The sequence below is a fragment of the Juglans regia genome, chromosome 12 (assembly GCF_001411555.2).
Source record: "Juglans regia cultivar Chandler chromosome 12, Walnut 2.0, whole genome shotgun sequence".
Classification (NCBI taxonomy): Eukaryota; Viridiplantae; Streptophyta; class Magnoliopsida; order Fagales; family Juglandaceae; genus Juglans; species Juglans regia.
Genome location: NC_049912.1, coordinates 26,234,091 through 26,252,741, shown reverse-complemented (window position 1 = coordinate 26,252,741; position 18,651 = coordinate 26,234,091). Strand labels below are relative to the sequence as shown.

At 38.9% G+C, this 18,651-nt stretch overlaps 2 protein-coding genes across 5 annotated transcripts; one reads left to right on the top strand and one right to left on the bottom strand.

Moving 5' to 3' along the window:
* Positions 1-571: 571 nt before the first annotated feature.
* On the bottom strand, positions 572-9,247 carry LOC109011718 (coatomer subunit zeta-2-like). Of its 4 annotated transcripts, none has more exons than XM_035683889.1 (6): positions 9,154-9,247; positions 3,165-3,324; positions 1,887-2,034; positions 1,710-1,787; positions 1,230-1,314; positions 572-899 (listed from the first exon to the last, which is right to left on the bottom strand). In XM_035683889.1, the coding sequence occupies exons 1-6, from the start codon at positions 9,160-9,162 to the stop codon at positions 840-842; spliced, it is 540 nt and encodes a 179-aa protein (XP_035539782.1). In that variant the 5' UTR covers positions 9,163-9,247; the 3' UTR covers positions 572-839. The 4 variants fall into 4 exon arrangements, with proteins under 4 accessions (XP_035539782.1, XP_035539784.1, XP_035539785.1 ...); XM_035683891.1 differs by lacking the exon at positions 9,154-9,247 and adding an exon at positions 8,985-9,129; XM_035683892.1 differs by lacking the exon at positions 9,154-9,247 and adding an exon at positions 4,020-4,037.
* A 7,780-nt stretch (positions 9,248-17,027) lies between these two features.
* On the top strand, positions 17,028-18,009 carry LOC109005301 (formin-like protein 8). Its single transcript, XM_035683795.1, has 2 exons — positions 17,028-17,038; positions 17,091-18,009. Exons 1-2 carry the CDS (start codon positions 17,028-17,030, stop codon positions 18,007-18,009), a joined length of 930 nt encoding a protein of 309 aa, XP_035539688.1.
* The last annotated feature ends 642 nt before the right edge of the window (positions 18,010-18,651 follow it).

Genomic DNA, 18,651 nt, shown 5'->3' with positions numbered 1-18,651 from the left:
GACCCTGGGTTTTCAATTTTCCATTCGTGCGAACCGCTTCTGACATTCCAGAAGGGGATCCAAAAATGCGGCAAAGGTGCGAATATACGCGTGACATGACGCGCACACAATTAGGACCTGTTTTGGTATAAAAACATTTACTTCCTTGTTATAATTTTTTTAAATTATCATATAAAATATAATAAATAATTTAATTTTTATTTTTAATTTTTATTTAAAATTATACCATCTCATATCATCTTATCTTCCAATCCAAAACCGAGACTTAGGAGATGTTTGGATTCTCAGCTCATCTAAGCTCATCTCAACTCATCTCACTACTATTCATTACTATTCAGCAACTTTAACTTACAAATCTCACTACTATTTATAACTCATCTTATTATTATTCATAATTTATCTCAACTCATCTCAAATCATCTTTAAACCTAAACGTTTCCTTAACGTGAATGCTGCATAAAGTAGAAAGTAGAAAACATCTCACACGCTTTCTCGACAAAGAAAGGAATTAAAGGTGTTTGGCTGGCAGGAAATGGAATAATTATTTATTTTGTTAGATCACGACACAGTCTACAAGAAACAACTGATATTATTGAAGGAAAAGAGAAGATAGTGGGACAAAAATAGAGCCCCTCCAATTGCACCTATTCTTGTCGCCCCTATCAGCTTTATTTATTTATTTATTTAAGCAAGCAAGCAAGCAAGCATATAGTAATAAAGGAGTGATACAGACATTAAAGGAAAAAGAAGGAAATTTCGCAGCTGCAGAAGCTGAAATTTCAATAACCAAAAGAATCCAACTCAATCTGACAAATCCTCTGTGGTGTCGGCGGCATAAATCATTTGAGCAGGGTTCTTGTCAAATGTTCACGTGCCGTGGCCCATGCTTGAGTTATAGTCTGCCATATTAACATTAAGAAGAAGAAAATATTAGGAAAGATACGAATTAGATTCTAGAAACCTAAAAGGACAAAGGCAAGCAGTTGGCTGTTTTTCCATCCTTTGTTTGTACCCCCAAAAAACAAAGTGAAAAAATGGAGTTGGTGTCAGTGGGATGACAATGATTAGGCATCTGATATAAGTAAGAATTTAAAATTTGGAACTTCGGTAATATCACCTAAAAATCTATCAAGATCTCTCCTATTTCGTATAATTGAATAGGTTTAAGATCAACTAATTTGTTTACAAGTGGGGGGAACAACCAACAGAAAGATAGATAATTGCATTACTTGCTCAGACAATGGTGCGTCAGCTTCCATGCTATGGGTCGCCACTTTTCCTGCAATGACACTGGCATCTGTTTCAAGTATTATCCTGCCAAATAGATAAAAGTTACCTTAATAAATAACACCTTCACTGATCGTAAAAATATGGTGGTGATTAGTTCTGTAATAAACCTATCATGAAGCCAGGGAAACAAACTTGCAGCTACAATCCTCCATAGAGAAGGGAGAATGGTGATGGATGTTATGGGTTCCATGGACGGTACTTTAACTCAAAAGAGAATAATGGTCCAATTTGGAAGTATACAGTCTATTCCTATCTGCTACTCATGTCCATTTGATCCATCAGACCGATCTTACATTCATTATTTGATTTTAGCAGTACTGATCTCAAATAAATTTTGGCTGGTCAGAATAATGAACATGCAGAGAAGGATTAAGTGTGTGTGTATACTGACTGTGCAATACAAGAAGTGTGTTAAATACCCTCCATCAACAATCTCATCAAGGCATAAGAGAATGAGATCCAAGTTCTCAAGTGCCTCCATTTTGTCAACATTGTTCCTAAAACAAGAACATGCAAGAAATCATGAAACAGAAGCAAGTCAATAAAGTGCTTTACCATAATCAAGAAACAGATGTAAAATATATAACAAACAGTACCTCAAGAGAAGAGCAACTGCATCAAAGAATCCCTGAAGAACTGTGGCTAAGATGAGTTCATTTTCATCATCACCTCCAGTCACAAAGAAGTGCAGGTCCTGCACAAACTTGTAAATAACAATGTTGTTCTCGAACATAGATATCTCCGCTGCAGATAATAATGTAGCAGTATATTCAGGTCTCAAGACATAACATCCAGTGGAATTATAATATTTTGTTTTTGTGTAGTGCCAGCTCGAGGAAACATTTCTGGTCAAGCAAAATTGATGAAAGCCATGATAGAATATCGCTATTATAACCAAAAGGCACATGTTTTTGGCTTTACTAACCTCTTGATGCTGATGAAAGAGATGAAAATCTAATTAATCTCAAAACTTGGTGCAATTAGCAGTAAGATGCCAAAGCCCGTACACATTTCTAAGTGGCAGTCATATAAGGGTAACTGTTGTTAGCACACAAAAATCATAGAGAAAGTAATGCAAGCAATAGAATAGAATGCCCTTGAAAGTTAGGGATGTTTTCATGTTCAACGGGAAAAATGCTAATCAGCACTTAGCCAAGTTTACTAAATAGAAAAAGTTATTAACTTACAACCTTTGCCTCCAAACTGTTCAAAGGGAAAAATATATGTATGAGATCAATGATGGTGCTCAATTTTACAGTTTTAAGGATATAGTAAGCAATTGACCAAATGAATGTGTACTATGTAGAGCAGACAAACTCGACTAATTGGGTATTCAATTCAATGAGGATGATTTTTGAGATGCATGACAACAAACAAAATCTTGGGAATAAAACGTGACGTGGGTCTTCTAGAAAAGAAGTATATATTGCAGCCGTGTGATGACTGAACTTGTTCAAGGTCTCAATATAGCATGGCAAGCATGGATTTACAAGTATGCACTGATGTTCTGGTTGTAAATTGATATGAGGCACTATTTTTTTTTCTCTCAAATATATAAAAGGAAGCAATTTAGTTAAAAGATTAAAGCTGCTTGCTAATTATGCTTAAGAACATAGTTCCCAGTTTGACAAAATATCAAGCAGTTTATGTCATATATATATATATATATATATATATATTGGCTTTATATCCCATTAACAAGGAGAGGTTTGCTGTGTGACATCAAGAGATTTGTTGATGAATGTATAGCACCAAGGATATGGCACCACACATCCTCGACAAAACTTGCCACCCTTCAGACCCTTATAAGAGTATAAAGTATAAACCATGTTGCAATCTGAAAAATTAGATAAAAGATATATATTGCAGCATACCTTCTGCCCGAGCATTAGACTTAAAAGTCTTGGTAAAAACAGATTTTTCAAAAGCTAACTTTGAACTATTTGTTGGCCAATCATCTGAGTAATACTTGACTGCTACACGCTTCCCTTCTGAGTCTAGAAGAAGAATGTTTTTTACTGAAGGAAATGATTCCTATAAAACACAAAACAACTAGATGAATAGAATAATATATCCCTTCATATTATAGGGGAAAAACGACAAAATTACTCAAAATCCCCTCCCCCCTTCCCCCCGAAACAAAAAAGCAGAACCAGAACTAGAACTAGCAACCCTCATGGATCAATGCACAATCCAATGGAGTAAAAGATTATGGCAGTGGCACTTTTTTCTAATGTGCTTAATTTATATCAAAAGGCTGTAAGGCTAAGTGGTGGCAATGGAGAACCCACCATCAACTTCCCCCGCACCAGCAAGGCAAACCAAACTAGTGGAGTAATCCTTCACACTTCCCTGCAACTCTAGTGGTTCTAGACAGCGCATCAAACAGATCACCGTGCATTTGTTGCCGCAAGCGTGTGCATTTTTCCACCTAGTACACTTATGCCCATCATCCAATTACTCCTACCCCGATTAAAACAAAATTACACAAACTGACCTAAATCAACCACGACTTCCAATACCAGACACAAAAACAGAATTAGGAAGGATGAGGCCGGATAGTTGTTTAGCTAAATGCGAAGAAGGCAGAAACAGAGTATTGAAGGGAAGAAAAACTTCAAACTGCATATATTTCACACTCATTTCTAAGCTGTACAGTATACTATTTATAGAAAGAATTATATACGGTAAAAATACTGAACTAGCCCTAAAAACAAATATACAGATAACATGATTATTTGCTGGGAGTTTGTTGTGAATTCTGTTGCATCTTGTTGGAAGCGTTTGGTAGTGCTTCAGCTGAGACGTTTTGGCAAGGCAGCTGCTGTATCATTCCGTAACATCCCCCCGCAAGATGGAGAATAGATATTTTCTATTCCCATCTTGGATAGCAAAAAAATAAATTGTGAAGAAGGAAGTGCTTTTGTGAAAGCATCCGCAAGCTGAGAAGAAGATCGAATAAAACATGTCCGCAAGAAACCAGCTTGTATTTTGTCGCGGATGAGATGGCAATCCATTTCGATGTGTTTGGTGCGCTCGTGAAAAACTGGATTCTTGGCAATATGGAGTGCGGCTTGATTGTCACAGTATAAATCTATTGGAAGTGAGATAGATAGACGCAAATCATGAAGGATATAAGATAACCACTGTAATTCACATGAAGTTGTTGCCATGGCCCTATACTCGGCTTCAGCAGAGGATCGAGAGACGACTGCCTGTTTCTTTGAGCGCCAGGAAATGAGTGATTGGCCAAGTAAGATACAAAATCCCGTAACTGAGCGACGCGAGTCTGGGCAAGATGCCCAATCCGAGTCTGAGTATGCACGAAGATTAAGTGAAGAACTGGAAGAGAAAAGAAGACCTTGCCCAGGAGCATTTTTAATGTACCGTAAAACTTGATGAGCAGCATGTAGATGTGTCGTCGTGGGGGCTGTCATGAATTGGCTCAAGTGCTGGACTGAATAGCAGAGATCGGGCCGAGTGATAGTGAGGTAGAGAAGTCTACCAACTAAGCGCCGATAGGGAAGTGGATCCGAAAGAGGGTCACCCTCATCTTTGTGAAGTTTGAGGTTCTGATCCATTGGCAGTTTGAGAGGTCGAGAACCGAGTGTACCAGCATCAGCTAGGATATCGAGTGCATACTTACGCTGGCAGATGGAAATTCCTTTGGAGGAGCGGGCAACTTCAATGCCAAGGAAGTAACGGAGATTGCCGAGAGATTTAATTCTGAAATGATCTTTGAGAAATTGTTGAAGTATTTCAATAGAAGTCATATGAGAGCTGGCGACGATAATATCGTCGACATAGATAAGAAGGGCAGTGAATGAGCCATCTTTGAGTTGAGTAAAAAGACTGTAGTCGGCTTTGGACTGCTGAAAACCAAAGAGAAGTAGAGCATTAGAAAATTTCTGGTACCATTGTCTTGAGGCTTGTTTGAGGCCGTAAATACTCTTGTTGAGACGGCAGACTTGGGAGGACGATCCCTTTGAGAAGCCAGGAGGTTTGCGCATGAATATTTCTTCATTTAAATCGCCGTGAAGAAAGGCGTTTTGAACATCAAATTGCTTGAGGTACCAGCCTTGGATGGATGCAGCAGCTAATAATGTTCGGACAGTAGCTAATTTTGCCACGGGTGAGAAGGTTTCGGTGTAATCGAGCCCTTCTTGTTGAGTAAAACCTTTGGCGACTAAGCACGCCTTGTAGCGCTCGATGCTACCATTAGAATGATATTTGATTTTGAATATCCATTTGCAACCAATAGCACGTTTTCCAGTTGGCAATTCAGTTAGAGACCAAGTATTGTTGAGTTCAAGTGCATCTATTTCAGATCTCATAGCCTCACACCATTTAGGATTTTTAAGAGCTTCACCATATGTAGAAGGTTCAATGGAAGATGAAATGGCAGAGGCAAAGGAAAAATAAGAGGGAGATAACTTGTAAAAAGAGAGAGTGGAAGATAGGGGGAAAGCTTTACCAGGTGCACATGGTGCTGCCGCAGACAATGAGGAAGAAGGATCACTAGGAACATGAGTCACCTGCAAATGAGAAGAATCCATTGTTTGTAAAGTAGATGGAACGGGTAGAGAGGGGCAAATGTAGTTATTGAGATGGATAGGATTTTTACGTATGCGTGTGGATCTTCGAAGTGGTGGAAGTGGAGGTGGGGAGGGTGCTGTTGGAATTTCGTGATGAGGTGAGTGTTGGTGTGATTCAGGGGGAAGAGTTTCTGGAGGTGGCAAAGTCGTGCATGTGGAATCTGGATCAGGTAAAGAAAAATTAGGTGATAAGGTAGGAGTAGGAAGAATATCTGTTGTGGGGAGAAGGGAGGGGGTTTTAAAAGGGAAGAGTGTTTCATGAAAGATTACATTACGGGAAATGAAAATGTGATAGGTGTCAAGATTGAGTAATTTGTACCCCTTTACAGAAAAAGGATAACCGAGAAATACATAACGTTGACTCCGAGGATCAAACTTGTGACGATTTTGGAGAAGAGTTGAGGCAAAGGCAAGGCAGCCAAAAACACGTAAGTGGGAGTATGAAGGTGGTTTATGAAAAAGAAGTTCATGGGGACTTTTATTTTTCAGAAGTGGAGTGGGAATCCGATTGATCAAATAAGTGGCGGTAAGAATACAATCGGACCAAAATTGTAAAGGAATTTTAGATTGAAAACGAAGAGCCCGAGCAACTTGAAGAATATGACGATGTTTGCGCTCGACTAAACCATTTTGCTGGGGTGTTTCGACACAAGATTTTTGGTGAATAATGCCATGATCAGAGTAGAAATCAGTCAAGGAAAATTCTGGTCCATTGTCGCTACGCAAAATTTTGATTCGAGTGTTGAATTGATTTTCGACCAAGTGGCAAAAAGACTTAAGACATGAGCGAGCATCAGATTTGTTTTTCAATAAATAGACCCAAGTGCATCGTGAATAGTCATCAACAATGGTGAGGAAAAATCTACTGCCATCATGAGCAACAATGGAATGAGGTCCCCACAAATCACAATGGATAAGTTGAAAACAAGAATCAGTGGTATGAGTGCTGGAAGTGAAAGGTGAGCGAGGTTGTTTGGCAAGTGGACACACTAAACATGGTAAAATCTGCTTTGTATTTATCTGTTTGAGTACAAGAGAATCAGAAAGTAATTTCATACGATCATGAGATGGATGACCCAATCGATAATGCCATAAGTCATGGACATTATCGGTAGGTTGTACAAAACCAGAAAAAGAATTTTGTGAATGAAAGTTTTGTGACAAAGTGTTGGTTAAAGCTTGAGGAGAAACAGGTTCGTGCATCAGCTGGAAGAGTCTATGTTCCAAGCTACCCTTCCCAATCGTTGTCCAGGGTGAAAGGGCCAGCAGCGGAACAAGAATTGGATTGGGAAGGTATAACCGTCTGAATGTGGTTGGCGGATGGAGAAGAATCCTTGCTGTGCAGTAAGGCTATGAGGTCTTGATATTGCTCTTTTGTCAATGTCATACTTGATTCGGAGGAAACTTCAGCAGAGGTGCCAAGAGAGGTTGCATTTGCTCTTGATTTGTGAAATTTGTGGTTGGGAGGGTATCCATGAAGCTTGTAGCATCGTTCAATAGTATGCCCAGTCATCTCACAATGTGTGCAAATAGGAGCTGTGGCATTGCCTGATTTAAAACAATTTGCTAATGTATGACCCGTGATTCTGCAATGTGTGCAATATGGTTTGTCTTTACGGCTAGAATGTGGTGAAGGAGTGGAAAAAATTTTTCGACTAGCAAGGGCTATGGAATCAGTGGATGGAGCTGAGGATGTAAACAAGCGATGGCGTTCTTGTTGTTGGATGTATGAAAAAACTTTGTTAACTGGTGGAAGGGGGTCGATTAGCATGATCTGGTCGCGGACATTGTTGAAAGAATCACGTAGTCCCATCAGGAATTGAATGACGCAGTCCCGTTGGTATCGGTCCGTAAGAAACTTGGTTGAGCCACAAGAACAAACAGGTAACGGGTCATAAACACATAATTCATCCCAAAGAGATTTGAGTTTACCGTAGTATGTGTTTACTGAATCTTCATCTTGGGTAAGAGTTGCCAAAGTCTTCTTGAGTTCATAGATGCGTGGGCCATTTTGTGGTGAAAAACGTTCCTGCAACTCAGTCCATATGAGATGGGCATCATCGACAAATGCGACAGAAGATCGGAGGGGTAGGCTAATTGAATTTTGCAGCCAAGATACAACCATATCATTGCATCTTTCCCACAGCTCAAAAAGTGGATTATGAGGGTCAGATGGTTTGGTGAGAGTTCCATTTAGGAATCCGATTTTGTTCTTGGCTCGTAGGGCACGATGGATAGATCGAGACCATGTAGAAAAATTTTTGGCAGTAAGGAGTTCTGTGACAAGCACAGTGCCAGGATTATCTGATGTCTCAAGTCGATAAGGGTTGGTTGGGTCTGCAAGGTTGGTATATTTGGTAAGAGGAGGAGGAGGAGGATCGATGGTGGCCATTTTTACTGCTCTGATACCATGTCAGAATTAGGAAGGATGAGGCCGGATAGTTGTTTAGCTAAATGCGAAGAAGGCAGAAACAGAGTATTGAAGGGAAGAAAAACTTCAAACTGCATATATTTCACACTCATTTCTAAGCTGTACAGTATACTATTTATAGAAAGAATTATATACGGTAAAAATACTGAACTAGCCCTAAAAACAAATATACAGATACCATGATTATTTGCTGGGAGTTTGTTGTGAATTCTGTTGCATCTTGTTGGAAGCGTTTGGTAGTGCTTCAGCTGAGACGTTTTGGCAAGGCAGCTGCTGTATCATTCCGTAACATAAATCAACCACGACTTCCAATACCAGACACAAAAACGTCCTAGCAAGGGTCATAAGGCCCTACATTAACCAAAAATCCCCAAATGGCTAGCATTTCCAAGGTCTACGCAGTAAGTCTTGGTTGATTTGATATAACGAACAATTCGTAAAACTTGAACGACATCAAACAGATCCATACATTAGATAGATCTTTACAAAATATAATTTAAATATCACGAATTTTAGATCCACAGGCAATAACACAGCAACACAACGAAATAAAAGAGTAGCATAATGCTTACAACCTGTTTGGTTGCCAAGAAAACTATCGCTAATCTAATTTATAGGCCACCTAAAACAATCCAAACTAGCTGTGCATACTAGTGAAACCTATGTACCATATATAATTCCCGCCAATTAATGGATCTATCATAATGAAGTACTCGGGGACTCTGTTTTGAGGTGCTCCGCCTTTTTTCTCTTTCATCCCATTTCCTCAGAACCAGATGAAGACTATCCAAAATGTATTGCTCTGAGATTCATAACATATGAGAAAGAGAGACTTACGAGAGCCATTGATGAAGGAAGATGTGAGAATATATTCAAATTTCAGTACATTTTTGGCGAACGCAATGAGCACGCTGACAGACCAAAAATAAGCAGAAAAATGCTTAGAAAATTTAATTTATGTACTTACAGTCGTGGCTTCGTACAATCGGTAAAAACTATTTTTTAAGTAAAAAAATTAAAAATATTCGGTCACAAAAAAATATTTATAAAAATAAATTCTTAAATTGATATATTATATTATAAATATGATATATTATATTAAATTATATAATTTTGTAAATTTATTTTCAAAAAACTGCTAGATTTACAAAATAATTCACAAACTTATCATCATAGACAAGTTGTAAATATTTCTTTATAGATATAACAGTTATCTAATAACACTCTTATTGGATTAGCTAAAAGTTAAATTCAATGAAAATTTCGTTATTGAACTATAAAATATATCACATTAAAATACCTATATTCCAAATTGAAATATAGCTACAATAACTTCTAAAGTTATTTTTAAATTTGAAAGACACTGTTTATTCATCAAATCCATTTTATATCATTTGTTTCTCTCTCCTGAGGTCTTCATCAATGTCTTTCTAGTTTCGATTTTTAATCTATAATTTAATTATAATATGATTACTAATTAATATATAATATTATGAATAGTAAAATATGATAAAATAAAATAAATTAATAATTAAAAAAATTAAATATTTTTGAAATGATTAGTTATTCATTACTATATAAGAAATAAATGTATAATCTAATGTAGAGATTTGTTGTGAATAATTAAAATTAAATTCATCTTATATTATTTTATTATTATATAATGAAAAAATAGCTATTCTAATGTAGAGATTTATGTAAATGGAATAGTTAAAAATCAAATTTCTTTTATATTCATAAAAAATACCCTTTAACTTTAACTAATCTAATAAGAGTGCTCTAAAAAGTATATCCATCTACAAAGGAATTTTATAGAAAAAGACTTACAAACTTATAACTTGATACGATACATTAAGTTGTAAATCATTGTTTAATATAAATTAGATCTCAATTATTATATTAAGTCATATTAATTTATAATTTATATTTTTATAAGACCATTTTGCATATCTAACCTTATCTTTTATCAAACAGAGAAATCTTCATTTTACTCTAAATAAATAAATAAACTAATATTCATCTTTTATAATTTATAAGTGAAGTTAAAAGGATCTTATACAAGTTAGTCCATTAACGTAGTATGACATTTTTTCCCGCTAATAGACCATTAACTGAAGTTTCTTTCTTTCTTTTATTTTTCCCTTCTACGCATTTTTCGCTATCGTACTAGAATCTGGATCTGAGCATACTAGTGTCCATTTTGAAAAGAGATTATATTTGTCGTGGATATGCAAGTCCAACACACTTTTTTTTTTTTTTTAAATAAATAGATATATGATTTACAAAACTTATAACATATCTTAAAACTGTTATTTCCCTCACTAGTCACTCATAAGCCTATTTAGGTGTTTGGTTGAGAGTAATGGACTTTGTCTCGATATCCAGTCCTAGGGTTTAAACTTGCCCATGAAGCAACTTGCCTGCAAGAAAAAATAAGCATTGATGGATGATGAGATGGACAGATCTAATGCTGCTCGGCCGCATCCCACTCATGAGGACTCGTATAGGGTAGAATGAGAAAGACGGAGATTTGACAATGGAACATTGACTGATGGCCAACAAAGCCTGTAGAATAAAACAATCAGGAAGTCACGTTGCATTAATGACACCGTCGTAGAGGCACACCTCATTTAAATGATTCGGACAAAAGGAACAATAAAAAGAATATGGGCTTCACGGGGGCAGACACGATTTGTCCTCTCATACTCCTGAAATAAATAGCAATCCAAGTATGAAAAAGCTCTCTAGATTGATTTTGCCATCGGAGACTCTCCGGCCTCAAGGTCACCCTCTCCCGTTTTTTTTTCTCTTTCGTAGGCCTAATTTTAAAGACCTGAATTGTTAGAACTTAGCACGAAACATGACGTTAACAACTATATCTAACATTACTCGGATGAAAATGATGTGAAAGCTACTATTTATTGATTGCGACTTCAAACCCCATGCAAACCTTGTTTGATATCGCATGCATCGGCCAAGATGTCAAACTGTAAGTATCTGAAAAATTGAAAACTTCACAAGAGATGGCAATTGAACCCCTTGCTTTGCTTGTAGAATTGGATGGTTTTCGTAGCTCTTCTCCTCCCTATCCCCTCTAATGGTTTGTGTGTCCGATGGATGAGCTTTCCTCTTGCAGTCTTCTATTGGGATGCTCTATTTGTTTTGCTATTTGTGGCGATAATCTTTTGTTTTCTAGTATATTTTTGTCACAGTCTGGTTTAGGAAGGAGATGGAGATAAAAGATGAGAGAGAGAGAGAGAGAGAGAGAGAGAGAGAGAGTAATTCACATAAGGGAAAGTAAGGAAGTTTGTCTTGTTTATTTTCGCAAATGAGATTGGATAAGTTGAGATGAAAGTTGAAAATTGAATAAAAGATTCCTACAATATATTTTTTTAATATTATTTTTATTTTAAAATTTTAAAAATTGAATTATTTATTTTATTTTGTGTGAAAATTTAAAAAAATTATAATAATAAAATAAAATGATCAGTTTATAAATTTTGTGAAAACAAACAATACCTCATCAATCATCAAGTCAAGAGGGTTAGTAGATCAGTTGGGTTCCAAACTACTTCCAGTGCGTAGCCGTTGGATCTAGAAACTATGAAGCATCTAATGAAGACACGTTGGCCAGGAGCTAAATTATCTTATTTAGTATTATTGTATTTTCATTTTAATAGCAGATGGTAGTTTTACTATCTTAATGTTCTTTTTATTTATAGTTCCTGTTATGTCCTTTTAGCTGTCAAAGTTCCGTTGGTCGGAACCACGCTGATCAGGTTTCGGTTAATTGTCACCGTTGTGGTGAACAATATAGCATGGATGAGGAATATTGTGGAATTTTTTATGCAAAAGTAATATACAGTTATTTCTTCATTCTCTATCGTCTTCTCCTTCTTCCGTTAACTTTTGGAGGTTCTCAACCTCTAAGCAAGAAAATTCACTATTAATATTATTTTGGCTAATGGAAATGTTACATTTTCCTTTTCATCATACCAAAACAAAAACATTCTCTCATGAGCTCAAAGAACGTATTTTTGGGAATACAAGCAAATTTTCAACGATCAATACAGCATTGAAATCCTCATGGCTTCTCTTAAAATCTAAACGAAACGAGCTCCTACGAAGATCCAAGCATTCTAAACACATCGCTAGAGGCTAACAAGTCGAATCCATCAACCCCACATCGATGGTACGAATTATATGCATATCGGAGTACGGCTGGCCATAACAATAATAACCCGATGATCAATAGGTCAAGGAGCAGCAGTTCGTACCCTGATCTGCGTCAAGAGTCTGCATGGGTAACCGTAGATGAACAGGGGCGATTCTACGATGATGCCCAAGTCAGTGGTTTCCGGGCTCGGATCAAGTGCATTACCGCCATTAATTATCAGCGAGAAGAAAAAGAAAACTCGGAGACGAAGACTTTAGAGGTGGACACTTGTGTAGTCTATACAGAGGAATTTTCGTCAAACTCACCTCCGCCACCGCTACCTCGGGCTCCTAGGCCTCCGTCCCCACCTCAAACACCACGCAAGTTGGTTAAGCGCAGAGCAAAGAGAACATCATATCAAGCTCTTGGTGATCAATACTAACAATATTTGTAAAAATCACCACACCTTCTCTGGGTGATGGTTTCCATTTATATAAACATGTGAAACAGAGTATGATTTGAAATACAATGAGATAAAACCGGAAAGGATAAATTACAAATACAAACTGCATCTTCTAAACCTTATCTCCTATAATCAAGGAGGATAAGATAAATGAGGATTCCGTAAACCAATAACTGATTTACTGGAATCCTCTACAGCCCCCCGCAAGCTAAGAGTGGGGTTGACACAAACTCTAAGCTTGGACCGAAAGAAGATGTAGAGATCCCGTGAAACACTCTTCGTAAAGACGTCGGCCAGTTGTAAATGTGATGGAACGTGCTGAAGACGAAGAGTACCAGCAATAACAAGCTCACGTAAAAAATGATAGTCGAGGTCGATGTGCTTGGCACGCTTGTGGGACACAGGATTGGAGCTCAAAAAAATTGCACTTTTGTTGTCACAAAGAAGGAGAGGCCGGTGAGTGAATGTAACTCGAAGATCACTTAGGAGATGAGTGAGCCATAATACTTCAGCAGCAGTAAGAGCAAGAGCACGATACTCGGATTCGCAACTTGAACGAGAAACCGTGGGCTGTTTCTTGGCACTCCAAGAGACAAGATTATTGCCAAGAAAAATCGAGTATCCAGAGGTGGAGCGTCTTGTGTCCGGGCAGCCAGCCCAATCGACATCTGAGTATGCAACTAAACCCAGGGAAGGGGAGGAAGTGAACTTGAGCCCGAAATGAAGTGTGCCTTTTACATAGCGAAGAATTCGCTTAACAGCCTGAAAATGAACATCAGTAGGCGCATGGAGAAACTGACTTACATAGTTGACTGAATGAGCAAGATCAGGACGTGTAATCGTTAAATACTGCAAGGCACCAACTAAGGAGCGATAGAGAGTCGGATCAGCAAATTTAGCACCTTCGGATGAGAGGCGTTGAGAGACAATCATGGGGGTAGCAACTAGTTTGCTATCCAGGAGGTGAGCACGGGCCAAAACATCAGTAGCATATTTAACTTGGCTGAGAAAAAGACCGTCTGGGACATACGAAGTTTCAAGACCAAGGAAATAATTCAGTGGGCCTAAGTCTTTGACAACGAACTCGGCATGTAGTTGGGTAATAAATCTGGTGAGGAGAGCAGAATTATTCCCAGTGAGAATGATGTCATCAACATAAAGAAGGAGATAAATAAGATCATCCTGTCGATTAAAAACAAATAAAGAGGTGTCGGCATGGCTGCAAGAAAAACCGAGTTTTAGTAGAAATGAACTAAAACGTTGAAACCAGGCACGTGGGGCTTGTTTCAAGCCGTAAAGGGCCTTCTTTAATTTGCAAACATGAAGAGGGTGACGAGGATCAACATAGCCCGGGGGCTGCTCCATATAAACAGTTTCATGAAGAATGCCATTGAGAAATGCATTTTTGACGTCAAGTTGACGTAGAGGCCACTTATGAGACACGGCAAGTGAGAGAACAACACGAACTGTTGAGGCTTTAACCACAGGGCTGAAAGTGTTCGTGTAATCAAGACCGGGAAGTTGAGTGTAGCCATTTGCGACGAGACGTGCTTTGAATAGATCAACAGATCCATCGGAAAGAAATTTAGTTCGGAAAACCCATTTAGAGCCGACAATATTAGTATTTGAGGGCCGGGGAACAAGATCCCAAGTATGATTTGTGTGAAGCGCCTTCATCTCGTCGTCCATGGCAGCAAGCCAAGCTGGATTTTTGGCAGCTGATTTAAATCCCTTAGGCTCAGAAGTGACAAGTAATGCATGGATCAATGGTGAAGACTTTGCAAAGCTGAGATTAGCTGGATGCCGTGTCTTGAAAATCCCAAATTTTGCACGAGTAATCATCGGATGAGACCCATAAGGTGCTGATGAAGTATTGACATCAAACGGAGCAACAGGTGTTGGAAACGAAACCAAGTCCGTAGAGGACGCAGGTACGGGCGAGACTTCAGCTGAAGGAGATGTGGACTCCATAGCAGTAGAAGAACTCGGCAAAGGATCAACTGCAGTGTCGTGTGCAGCTGAAGAGGACGTTGACTCCGTAGCAGAGGAAGAAACCTGCAAGGGCTCAAAAATAGAGTCATCTGGACAAACATTGCAAGGAGAGCTAGTATGGACCTGCGTAGGAGTAGGAAAAGATGCGCTGGGTTCAAGGGAACAGGGCTCAAAAAAATTGGAAAAATTAAGGTCAGTGACAGATGCAGCACTGGAAGCATGTGAGAACGGGAAAAAATTTTCATCAAACCGAGCATGTCGTGTAATGTACGTGCGAGAAGTGGCAAGATGAAAGCAACGGAAACCTTTGTGTGAGGAATTATAACCAAGAAAAATACACGGTAAGCTACGGGGAGAAAATTTGTGAGGTGCATAGTCACGTAAACATGGGTAAACTCGACAATCAAAAGGGTGAAAATTCTCGTAATTAGGCGACTTACCAGATAAAACTTCAAACGGTGAAAGACCACCAAGAACAGGCATAGGCAACCGGTTGATAATGTAGGTCGCTATGCTGAAAGCGTCAACCCAATGCTGAGTAGGAACATGGGAATGAAAAAGGAGAGCAAGACCAGTTTCCGTCACATGACGATGTTTGCGCTCAGCTCTACCATTTTGGGAAGGAGTGTACGGGCAAAACATTTGATGGTGAATGCCAAATTGTCGAAGATGAGATTGAAATCGATTGCTTGTAAATTCGGCGCCACCATCACTTTGAAAATTTTTTATTTTGGTGGAGTGTTGATTTTCAACCAATTTTTGAAATTGGAGAAAAATATCAAAGAAATCGGATTTTAATTTCATGGGATAAAGCCAAGTAAAACGAGAGTGGTCATCGATAAATAACACATAATAGATGAATCCCAAATTGGATTTGACTGGAGCGGGACCCCAAATATCACAATGGATGAGGCCTAGAACAATTGGAGAGCGAGTAACATTTCGAGAAAAGGGCAAGCGATGGCTCTTAGCGAGTTGACAAGTAGAGCAAAGAGATGGATTTGGCAACAAAGAGGTGAGAAATAAATGTCCTTTTTTATTCAATAGGGATAAAACAGAAGGATTTACATGACCAAGGAGAGCATGCCATAATTCAAAGGAAGCATGTAAATTTTTATTTCGAATGACAGAAACAAATGTAGAGTTGCCACGTTCTAGCACATAAAGACCACCTTCTCGTTTACCGGTTGCCACCGCCGTTCCTGTTAGTCGATTCTGCACAACAAAATTATCACGAGAGAAGATGACAGAAAGGGGAAAATCAGAGGTTAGTTTGCTGATGGATAACAAATTTTTGGTAAGACGAGGAACAACGAGAACATCCAAAAGTTTAAGATTGGAAAGAGAGGTGAGCGTGCCAGTGTGAGTTATAGGAAGAGATGCACAATTTCCTACTATTACACAGTCCTTACCATGATAAGGCTCAACCTTGTCCAACTGAGAAGGGTCAGATATCATATGAGCAGATGCGCCGGTATCAGTGAACCAATCAGATGCAGAGCCATGTGAAAGAGAACAGGATGTGGTAAAAGCTTCAGCAAGCTGTGCCGTAGGGTCGGTGCGTTCATAACGATTGCGGCAGCGGTCAGCAGTGTGCCCTTCCGTTTTACAGATTTGACATCGAGGGATATAAGAATCCCGTTTGCCACGTCCATGGTTATGGCCTCCATTATAGCCGCCACGAGAACGACGGGACTTGGAATTACTACCACCCCGAGAGGGATGAAAGGACCCTTTAGTGGCAGTAAAGGCAGCGGAAGAAATAGGGGAGGAACCAAGTGACTTCTGGAAAATCTCAAAGCTTTCAGCTTTGGGAACCAAATCTTTGAAAGCTGGTAATGGAGTGAGAGACATCTGGGCAGTAGAAAAATTAGCAAATTCAGTGCCCAATCCTCTGAGATACCAGTGAACCTGGCTCTGATACCATAACAATATTTGTAAAAATCACCACACCTTCTCTGGGTGATGGTTTCCATTTATATAAACATGTGAAATAGAGTATGATTTGAAATACAATGAGATAAAACCGGAAAGGATAAATTACAAATACAAACTACATCTTCTAAACCTTATCTCCTATAATCAAGGAGGATAAGATAAATGAGGATTCCGTAAATCAATAGCTGATTTACTGGAATCCCCTACAAATACCACCGTGAAAAGATTGAAAACCTGGGAAAAACTTATTCAGAGGAAGCCAAGAATCTTCAACCCCTACAGTCACCACCACCGCCTCCATTGTCTCAACATACGGAAGAAACGAACTGGAGGCAAGAATGAGAAGAAGAGGTCCTCAGGAGGCTCTTCTGGCGCCAAAGATCATTTCTTGAGCTCGCTGAGGAGGAGGAAGAAGAAACAAAGACAGAAAAGTGTCAAAAATTTCGACACTATACTAGAACCCCAACCTACTTCCTATCTTCCTTTATACCCACCACCATCGCCCCCTCCGCCTCAGCCACCCCCTCCGCCTCCTTCGTCAGTGTTTCACAATCTGTTCTCTACGAAAAAGGGAAAGACCAAGAAAATTCAATCAGATGCATCACCGGCCCCACCTCCTCCGCCGCCACCAGCATGGGCTAAGACAGTGCGAGCAGCATCAACAACCAAGTCTGGAAGAGGGCCTATTACGGCCAGTAAACCTCCGCTGCCAGTTAAGACAAACAGTTTCAATGGTGGCAACGGAAACCTGAGATCCGGTAATGAGTCTCCACTGGTTCCGATACCTCCGTCACTGCCGCCGTTCAAAATGCGGGGCTGGAAGCTTGTGGTGCATGGTGACTTTGTTAGGACGAAAAGCAATACTAGCTCACGAAGCTTTCCTCAGGACTTAAATGATGATGAGGAGGGTAATTCTTCGAGTGGCGCAGCTGGGAAGGACGGTCGAGTTCCAACGACGATGCCGATGTTCTGTCCGAGCCCGGATGTTAACACCAAAGCTGATACCTTCGTTGCAAAGTTTAGAGCTGGTTTGAAGTTGGAGAAGATGAATTCCATCAATGAGAGGCAAGGCAGGGGTAGATTCAATACAGAACCACGACAAAGCCCAGATGCAGAAACCGTACAAGGAACAGGCCCAAGTTAGAGTTTGAAGTTGGAATGGCTGGACTGTTTTTGCTTTCGATTGTCCTTTTCGTTTTGTTTTTCTTTATTTTTCACTAGAGCTATTCTATTCTTGAGTTGTTGTACAGAATACCATCCGTAAAATTTAAATTTAAAAATATATCTAATAAATTAAATTATATCATATAAACACTTTATTAAATATGTTCTAAACACCGACTTGAAAATATATGAATTATTCTTTTTTGTCTGGAGCTTCTATTCGAGTTAGCTGCTCCGACAACACACGTGAATCTGATAATACATAGTTAGACATGAATTCCTTTGGCACAGGAATCTTTTCTTCTCCTTCAAAGTTCAATCACTTGTTTTTTTGTTTCCTGCTGTTCTTTAATGCATTTGTTACTGCGTGTTGCAGGGATGGATTGCATATACTATGATCGTGTGAGGATTTGTATTTAATTCTAAGCTTGTGGTCTTTGGTATGTTTGTGTTTGTTCTTTAGCTGTCTTTCTTCGTGTGCTTGTTCGAGATCAAGTAGTCACCAGAAAATGGAATGGTTCCCGGCACGTTACAGCTAAGTAGTAGTTTTGGGAGAAGTAACTTTGCTTCATATATAACCAACTTTAGGGTAAGGGAGATTAGGCAACGAAACGGCTCTTTA